We start from the raw sequence: 10,200 nt of genomic DNA on the forward strand, positions 1-10,200 counted from the left end.
GCATTTAACAATTTGATTAAGTAACCTCAGTAAGGGTCTTTGACGAAGAGGATGGGAGGGATGATATTTTTTGAAGGTAATAACAAAGTGTCCATCAAAGCTGTTGGCCTATTCTTCCTTTGAATCAAAACCAGAGAAAAAAATAGTTAGACTACTCCAAGTTTAGCTTAATTAATTGCTAAGCCTGTTCCTCTATTTCTGATCCACCACAAATTGAAATGATTCTAGGTGGGTTAAGACATTTCCATGAGTACTACATACCAGCAGCTTCCAGCTGTGCTTTAAGGTAGGCAGAGGGGAATGTCTGCTAATGGGATTAAATGGTAGGCTGCAGTCAGGCTCTCAGCTATTTAGGGGGGCAGGAAGCAAACAAGAGAGTGATGGCCAGGCTTGCAGATCATCAGAGTATGTTCAGCAGAAGTCCCTGAGGAGAGTGTTTTAGTATCCCAGGCTTTACCACTTCTGCGGGAATGCTGCCCCTTCCAGACACTGCTCTGGCTATCTCAGATGCGGACACTCTCTCCTTACTCTTCCCCTTCCCCATGCTTCAATCTACAGAAAGATTAACCCAGTGGGAATAACCACACCACAGAGAGTCTTTCAACTTCAGACAAGCCCTGGTACCCTATGACAGATATGTGAAATGATACAAATCCCCTTCAAATAGTCTGCCCCCTTGTGGCGGTGGTGGTATTTTTATATATTATTTTTATTGTTGTTGTTAGTACTACTACTATTACTATTGTAATAATTTTTTTTTTACTTTTAGTCATTAATACCACTTATTTTCTACCATTTAATGTATGTTCAGACAAAATTCCTAGATTTCTCATGCTCTCTGGAGGAATTTATTGGCAAATAGTGTTTCAACACATTGCTATATGCATGGCATAATGACATACATCTTCTATACCAGCTTGACTATAGGACTTTCCCTGTACTCACTGACCTTCACATAACTCGTTTGCAAGATCCATGTTCTGCCTGCTTTTCTCTCATTTCAAACTACCAGGGTGCCTTCCAAAACCCACCTCAATCAGGCAACTGCAAAGTCAACAAGCTTGCTTACATGAGAGGCCAAAAAGTGATGCAGCGGGTCAAACCCTGGTCTCATTTATACCTTTACTGAAAGTGGATCTGTTTGCCTTCGTAATGTGAGCTGTGGCTGTGCCTCAGTTCTGAAGCTCAAGAACTCAGATACATTGCCCATATGTAGTTGTCTAATCTCTGGCACACAGTTTTGAAATAGCTTAGCCATGATTCTCTGAGGAGGTTTGATTTAGTGTGATGGAGATCAGCAACTGAAGAAGAAAGAATTATCCTGGGGAAAAAAGAAAATGTGTCTTGTAGAAGTGCCGTTTTCAGAGCTTGAGATATGGTAGTCAAGTGTAAATACAGAATAAGACTGCTTCTTTAAGCCCTTTAGTTATTCCTCAGTGGGAGGCAGGGAGATACACGCAAATTACTTTCAAGCTGCCTGGTCCCACAGTAAACCAAGTAGTTAGAAATGACAATGAATTAAAGATTGAAGGTTTTGGTAGTTCTAGGGAATTTCATTTTGATTTACAAAGCCTTCTTGTAGACTCAAGTGTGTGACTGAAATACTTTTCCTCTCTTTGAAGCCACTACTTACCTATCCACAGGTAACAAATGTCATTCAGCAATAGAAACAGTGTTGCTCTTTTATAATTTATTGTCTTACTCATTTTCACATGACCACAGATTTCTGTTCTGAAGAAGCTGGGGTTTGATTTTGGAAAGTAGCACAGATACTTTGCATTCATTTTGCACCTCATTTGGATGTGCAGTTATACTGATAAATGTGTATCATCTTCTGTGATCACATGGTTATAATACGTAAGGAGCAATACCCACCTTGTAATGTTAACATTAAAATGGCTAGAAAAGTGTAACACAGCCAGCAGAAAGTATTGTGAGACTGATTGCCTTTTCAGCTGAATGTCAGGAGTAACTTGATAAGAGTTATGCCAGCACAGACCATCGTGAGAGGATAATTAGACCCAGCGGAAGCACTGATGCTACGTATGTGTTGTACAGGCAAAGTATGATACTGTTTTCCTTTTTTTTCATTCCACCCTACAAATATAATAAAAAAATGTGGAGGAAGTTCTGATTTCTCACCGTGTCAGTTGTTGACCATGAGGAAGGGTGATTCAGCATTTCATCATCAGTAATAAAAGCACAAAGCCACAGAAGTCAATATTGGTTTGAGCATGTGTTATTGAAAAGAAACTATAACTGAAAAAAAATCCTCACAGCACAGTAATCCAAGTGCAACCATGCAGAAAAAATAAAAACCAACCAAACGCCCCCCCCCCCCCCCCAAACCAAACCAGCAATATGTTCCTGTAGTAAATCCTGTGTTTACCAGGAAAAAAGACCCCAGGAATGAAGCTAGGTGTCCTCACATACCCAAGCAGTGAGGCACCTTGCATTGGCTTAGCCAAGAGGGGCTGGGCAGGCAACAAGCAGGGGGCAGGCACTGACCCCACTAAAGGGTAGTCACCGGGGTGCACCCCACACTCAACCCCATTCACTCCCCATCTCTCCAGCTGTCTCTGTAGTAAGGTGGGGAGGATGTCAGTTCCCTGTCCTTCAAGAAGCACATAAGTGAAATGTCTGAGCCTGGCTCACTGCAACCGCCCCTGGCTTCCCCAGCCTGCCTCCGTCTGGCTTGAAAGTGGCCACTTCATGGACCTCTTCCCTGAAAGTGGTCCTGTCAAGGTTTGGGTTTTGCCACCAACTTGATAAGCCCTTCCCTGAAGTGCTTCTTTCAGACACAGCATTTCACTGAATGAAGTCAGCAGCACGTACATGGAGTTAACTACTCAAATAACCAAGAGCTACATGAGTACTTTCAGATGCAGGATCCTTCTGACTAATATTCCTATCATGTCTGACTAATGAGGGCTGGTTAAAATGTCAAGAGTTTTGGGTTTTTTTTTTTTACTACCTTGTTTCCTACTCACTCTCACACTAGATGATAATGAACTGACATGTTTACTCATTCCACTTATACAGCCCTGGGGATAAAAGAGTTGCTGCAGCTTAACTGCTTCTGCGTAGTTTAGGAAGTCTTACGGCTGATGAATAAGAGTGACCATTCCTGCCTGGAAGCAAACAGACTCAGCTCTGTCATTTAAGAGTATAGGTCCACACTGAAGATAATGCAGAACTACCGTTGCCCAAGTGGGAGAAGTCTGCTTCCTGTAAGGCAAAATTTCTCTTGGAGCTCCCCTACCTGTGGCACTGAACTTTTCCACTGCTCAGGGATGAGCCCAGGGAGGTGAGAGCAGCAGTCCCTAGGTGCATGGGTGGGCAATGGTAAGGGACCTGGCTTAGCCTTCTCACACACCCCTGGAGCTACCGCTCACCCACAAGACTTGGCCCTCCACTGATGGCCTGGCTCCCCAGTGCAGCTCCAGAGTCTGGGTGCTCCTTCAGTGGCTCCCTCAGCCATACATGAATCTCACGTCAAGCCCTTTCAAAATAGCAATGAGATTTTGCTTGATGTTCATGAGCCAGAGACGTCACTGTTAAGACTATCATACAACAGAGCATAAACCAATATATATCTAAAGGCAGCAATAGCCTAGGAAACAACCTGGGGGAGAAATGCCTAAAATGGAGAGGCTTTAAAGAAAATGCATGTATGAATGTACATTAAAAAAAAAGCAGGCATGGCGAAGAATGCTGTCAGTATTTACCCTACTGCAACTGACCTCCCCATCAGTTCTTTCAGGTCATTTGTTAAATGCATGGAAACTATTGATTTTGTCTAATTAAATCATTTCCATGCGTTTCAGGGACAAACGCTAAGCACGGACTGCGCTGTAAGGCTTGTAAGATGAGCATCCACCACAAGTGTGTAGACAGTATTGGACAACAGCGTTGCATGGGCAAGCTGGTAAGTGAGCAGCTCAGGGCAGCAAGTGCGGTGGGAGGCACCAGCTTGTGCTGGAGCCACCTGCTTTGCGTTCCTGACCCCCCCTGCCTGGCCTTTAGCTGGTGCATTAACAGAATTGGCACGAGGTTGCTTTACTGAGGTGGGAAAAGTAAAGGCAAGTGGTGCCCTATTATCAAGTTGGGCAAGTGCTACTACTCAAAAACCTGAACAAAAATGTAACGCAAAATCTTGACTGAGTTGTGGATGTGAAAATGCAGTTACATAATCCAAATTTAGCTAAATAACAGAATTAATTATCTTGATTTAAACTATGCTTGCTGTAGTGTAAATCTCTCAAGGAATGCTATAAATTAGTAAAAATATTTCAGCGGAGTTTAACAAATGAAAAATCCTTGAAATTATGTTTTATTGGTTTTGCCACTGTTAGGGCTTGAATAAAAAACATAATTCATCTTAAAAAGAAAACCAAAGGACACTTCAGTATTCACAAAGTGAAACACTACAGAGTTTGAAGCAATCTCCCAGTAGGAGAGGCTGGGAGGAGACCTGCCCCTGTACAGACACAGCACCTTAGTGCTCGGGTCACCTTCTGAGGAGCAAATTCTCATTATTGGCAAAGGCAGGACACTGTGTTTGAGACGATGCTAACCCAACTTGATAACTTTTATAGAAGTATGGTTCTTTTGGTTACTTCTAGAAAAAGAGCTTGGAAAAGTGACCATTTAGAATAAGAAAACTGAATACATATATTCATGTTTCAGATGCTCACAGATTTGTTGCAACCTGAAGATACCCGAGACAAATATGAGCTAAACCCAAACAGTTTCACTGTGTTCAATGATTAAAAAAAATCAAGCATTGACTTCAAAAGGGCTAGAAAACCCACCTTTCACTGGAAAGATCTTTTCTCTCCAAGAGTATTCAGTGAATGTTGTTTATACACCTGAGGCAAATTTTTATGCATTTAAACCATAATCATAGCCCTAGTGTGAGGCATTCTGGTATAGAAAATTGGTCTGTAAAGAGCTGAATGTCCTCATTGCAAGCCTTGGACAAGCCAAATATTAAATCACATGAGCTGTTTCGTGCATTGCTTGGTTCCAATCTCAGCTCTTGTGGTCACTAGTTTAAAAAAGCAGAAGTAGACACCAAGTTTACAGCAGGAAGTTGTCCAGCAAAGTCCTTGGAGTTTTATGAGCTCATGTCGTGTCTGAATCTAGTTTGGGGGCAAACTGAGGCTGGGGAATCTGAAATTTATTCCTCTAAGAAAGGAAATTTATCAACCCCCTCATTCCTTCTTAATCTATACTGCAGCTAATTAACAAAAGAACTAGTTGTCTGTCACTTTTTTGGTGTATACTAAACATAGGACACAGAAAATATGCACATCCCTATGAGGCTTTCCCACTTCTCACTGTGACTGGAAGACCTCACAGCCTGCAAAGATTAGAAAACTGAAAGACTGTTCTTGAAACTCTAATACCTTGAAGGGTATTTCCATCTTCATTTTGGGTACTTATCTGGTGATGACTTGGGGGAGCTTTTTGACCCTACAAGACAAAAAAATCAAACCTTAGAAAAAGTCTATAGAAAGACTCTAAATTCCTTGGGTTTCACAAGTGCGTGCATGGGAACATGAGGATTTGGAGTTAGGGTAGGGAAGAATAGTCGCATGTTTAGCAGATGCAAAACAATGCAAATTCACATTATGTAAGAAGAAAGGGAGAGGGAAACTTCCCAGAACCTCTAATGATTCAGCACTTCTGCTGCAATTAATTAGTGCTGCTTTTGTATAAGAAAAAAGAAAAAGAGGAGCTGAAAATGAGTCCCTTCTCCTTCCCCCATAAATACGGGAAATTGTTTTTTTCCAGGAGAAAAATCAAATAAATCCCTGATCTATAAGCCCCACAGTGACTCAACACCAGGAGGCAAATTTCCAGCCTTGCCACGCTGTTATGCCACTAGCCAAAGAGCTGAGGTTATTTCTACCATGTCAGTCGTGGCAGCAATGCACTTCATTTGTTTTTGCTTTCTCTCCCTCCAGCCAAAGGGATTTCGACGGTACTACAGCTCACCACTTCTCATTCATGAACAGTTTGGCTGCATCAAAGAAGTGATGCCTATTGGTAGGTTTTGATTGCTTTTCCATTCAGTCTCCCTTTGGCAGTGCTCTGCAACAGCAGCGGCAGACTTCCAGCCGTGGTATTTACCCTCAGCAGCCTTCCAGCTCCTTTCAGTGACTGGATGTCCTTCTGCCATCTCAGGAAAGGACCACTTCAAAGATACAAAGCTGGAAGAGGAGAGGGTGTGTTTATTGTGCGTTTCACTCAAAACCCCATACATATAACCTCTTAGTAATCACCCTGTGATAATAACTACCTGATAATTACCTATGATAATAACTACCTGAGCTCAGGGTAGGAACTTAAAAGGGAGGAAGCACTAGAATATTGAGTTGAAGGTCTAAGCTGGAAAGAAACAGATAAAAGACAGAGAAATCAAAACAGTGGGAGATGTTCAAACCACTGATCTGGCTTTTGAGGGACTTTGATAGGTTCCTGTCCTTTTTCACCCACACTTCTTACTTTCCTCATATTTTTCCTTATTGGCCATGTATACACACTGTCTGAGTATTTAAAAGACCACATTTAGCTCACTAATACCAAATTCCTGAAAAGAAACATTTTGAAATGGAGAAGCTGAGTTAATTCTGGAAAATATTTCTCCCCATCAGTAGTACACTGACCAGGCAAGCCTGGCAGTACGAAAAATGAAAGCCAAAATTAGGCAGTCAGTTTAAAGTGACTTGTCTGAGGCCATTTACTTTGTCATTTGCAGCAGTTAAAAAAAAAAAAAAAAAAAAAAAAGTGAATTACATGGATTTCATGTAATTCATTTTTTCTAAAAAAAATCCATAATTTTTGTCAGAAGTAATGGAAACATTTTGAAGAAATTCTGGCTAAAAAAATGAGATCTGTTTTGCTCTCATCAAAATTCAAAATCCCATGTATTTTCTCAGTACTTTGGCCAAAATTTCCCTCCTTCTACACAGTGCTACAAATGCACTGCGTTCTATGTTTTTACTGCCTTGTACTTCAAGGGAGTCTGAGGTCTAATAATGCAGTATGTAAAAGAGGATTTGACCTGGATTTGCTCAAGCCAGTTGAAGACATCCATTTCTCTGCCATGGATGATGACTTTGGGGCCAGCTGTGAGGTAGAGTGGGAATGAGAATGGAACCAATATATGCCAGTGGGGGGAAGTGGCCTTTCTGGATACCCCTAGTCTGAGCTGAGCAACCTGGAGCACATTCTCAACAGCAGGTACCTACTCACACCCACCTCCAGACCCTATATGGCCCCACAGTAGGGGTGTCAGTACCTTCAAGGAAGATCCAGGCCATCCTGTTTACCCAAATTAGCCAAGTAGTAGCACTGTGATGGTGGATGGATAAAGATGATGGGCCCATTCACACCACAAGGATACTCAGGCACAATGCAGGGTTTTTGCCTTCAAGCACCTACTGTTGAGAGCAATTCAAGATGTCAGTGGTAGGAACAGCCAGAAAGCATGGATTAAAGCCTTCCGGTACTTTGTCTTCCTTACCTCAGTGTAGGCAGCATCAGTGGTGATTAGAGAAGGAGGATGGCAGGTAAAGAGACACAAGGCAAGGGTGGGGACCCAAAGAGCCTGTATGAGAGGAGGATGATCTTTACAGGAGCAGAGAGACAGCAGAAAATTGCTAGCAAAAGCCAATTCCATTGAGTTCATCAAACACTTAACAGGACAGTCTCTCAACTTGTGTCTAAGCATACACCCCAACATGTTGGGGTAGAGGCAGGTGTTTCTTCAAGTGGAGCAGGAACATAACCAGAAATATCTTCAAGGGATTGATGCATGTTTTGCTCCTTCTGTTGCAGCTTGTGGAAATAAGGTTGACCCTGTGTATGAAACCCTCCGCTTTGGGACTTCCCTAGCTCAGAAAACCAAAAAGGGCAGTTCTGGAAGTGGGTCTGACTCGCCCAACAGAAACTCTGTAAGTATCCATCTTTCTTCCATTGTCTTTGTGGGGGAGCAACAGATATTCATTCACAGGAATTTGTATCAGAGTTCACAAAACTTGTATTTCAAACTGTAAAAAAATTAATCTCACTCCCAGCTTCCAAAATGAGACCAGAAAACACATTATTTTTGCAAACTGAGGGTTTAAGTATCTTTTAGATGACTCTTGAGAAAAAGAGAAAAATACGAATTAATTTAATAATCTGTTATCAGGTTGGAAAAGGAAATTATATTCTTTTGATTTTGCATATCTGTGTAAAAGTGGAACAGAGATATTTAGATGTCTGGAGTAGATGCATCCTGCCTCTTGGTGGTGGTGGGCATTTACCTTTCATACAAGTGATAGCAATGGGTTGGAGTCCTCAGGTCCTAGATTTAAAAGTACAATCTCCATAGTACAAACCTAGCCAAAATTAAGCCACTGCTACTGCAACAAGGCAAGGAACTGGCACTTCCACCCCTGCCCAGTGTAGACTCAGGAGGGAATCATCACAGAGTTGTGCTCCTCTCTCTCCAAAACCCAAATACAGGCAGGTGTGCTCGGCTTGGTGTATCCAGACAGGGAGATTTTCACCTTCATGTTAATCCTTGTCATTCACTCTCTCCTATCATAATAGTCGCTTCTTCAGGACCATGGCAGAAGGACTGGAGAAGGAGGACAAGGGAAATGATAGTTCCCTTAGATCTGCCTTTCCTAAATCCATACCTAGCTCAACAATAACAATAGCAATTTCTTCCTTAGATAAATGGTTATTTCTACAGTATTGGGACCCATGAGATCAGGAACTCATACATGGTGTTGAAAGAATGTTTCATACCCTTTCACCTCTCATAAACGGGCACTTAAGCTTGTGCTTGGGGGTCTCTTTTTTTTCCCCAAGAAATCCTTCCCACTCTCCTCGTGTCCATGTCCGTCCTCCCCCTCCAGAAAAAAAACCACACCTGAATACACTGGAGGCTAAACCCAATTGTCATGCCTGGAAATCAGACCCGCGTCATCTAAAACTCTCTCCTGCAGTCACCTCAGAATAAAAATCACCAGGCACAGAGACAGGATGAGACTTGGTCTCCAGACCTCAGAGCAAATACTTACATGTTTAATTTAAAGTTGCACTAAGATCTGTCTATGTTTGGTAAAACATTTCCCTGGCACTTAAATGTATGCTCACTCACGTGGCTGAACTGTAACCTCAGGTAGTATAGGTGGCCTCTAAACAGACGTTCATTTGTGTCAGATGGGGAAGAGGATGGACAAATTTAAACAAGAATTAAGTGAAATCTGCAAGGCAGTTTTTAAAGGACATGTCCTCTATCCACCCTTGTTTGTGCCTTAAAAGGAATTTAATAATTTCCAGTCTTTTTTTTTAAAACCCAAAGTGATGCTACCACCTGTCACATTGTGATTACAGTTCTTTCTTTCAATTATTTAATTTACTTTGAAACAGAAGTTCTACAAATGTAATTATTGTTTTCTAAATCAATAAAGCATTATGTTGAATTATGAATGACAATTCAAGTGTAGAAATCACGAATCAGCATTTGATTCGTGTCAGTTTGCCCTAGGGAGCTGATCATAACTAGGTGGGATGTGGGTGTAAAATGAGGAACGCAAGTTCATTATGGGAATTTCTCCAGGGTATTGAGTCTGAGAGAGAATATAACATGTGTCAGCATACAGCAAACAGAAACCATTAGAGAACTGAATAAACAGACATGTGAAACCGTAACTTCTGCCAGTGTAAGCCTGTGGTTTGAGACAAGGATAAAAACCAGAGGCAGACACAACCCTGATCCAAATGATAGAGCCATGGAGCTTTACAACTGTGATATGTGACCCAGGAGCAGGCACTGACCAGTGACCAGAGCAGGGACATGACCAGAGCCCTTAGAACCCAGACAAAAATGCACCAGAGCATGTGAGCTAGCAGCACATCTGCAGTTAATAACACACAGGGACTAAGATTTTTCCCCAATGATCCTCACTTCAGTGCTACTCTGCTCCTCCCAAAGCAGAAGCAGGCTCACAGCAGCACTGGGGCTTTGCAGCTGGGCTGTCCCCCAGCCCTGGGAGCTGCAGAGTTCTTCAGGGTTCTGCCATGTGATGAAACCAGGGTCACTGGGGACATGGTGACACCTGGGATCCTACTGCACCTTGCAGGTGGTGCCCAAGCTGTCAAAGGGCTTGCTCTGGGTCAGAGCAGCATAGCTGT

The 10,200-nt window shown here is 42.2% G+C and overlaps 1 protein-coding gene across 2 annotated transcripts in view; it reads left to right on the forward strand.

Annotated features, from left to right (window-relative positions):
• Window positions 1–10,200, forward strand: part of STAC (SH3 and cysteine rich domain) — a 73,872-nt gene that overhangs the window by 41,444 nt on the left and 22,228 nt on the right. The window contains exons 3-5 of one of the 2 annotated variants that reach the window (XM_009640950.1): window positions 3,828–3,928; window positions 5,973–6,054; window positions 7,849–7,964. In XM_009640950.1, coding sequence (XP_009639245.1) covers window positions 3,828–3,928; window positions 5,973–6,054; window positions 7,849–7,964 — 299 coding nt within the window. The remainder of the gene's footprint in view (window positions 1–3,827; window positions 3,929–5,972; window positions 6,055–7,848; window positions 7,965–10,200) is intronic. The other variant, XM_009640959.1, reaches the window with a different exon arrangement.

The sequence above is a fragment of the Egretta garzetta genome, unplaced genomic scaffold (genome assembly GCF_000687185.1).
Source record: "Egretta garzetta isolate BGI_Z169 unplaced genomic scaffold, ASM68718v1 scaffold170, whole genome shotgun sequence".
NCBI lineage: Eukaryota > Metazoa > Chordata > Aves > Pelecaniformes > Ardeidae > Egretta > Egretta garzetta.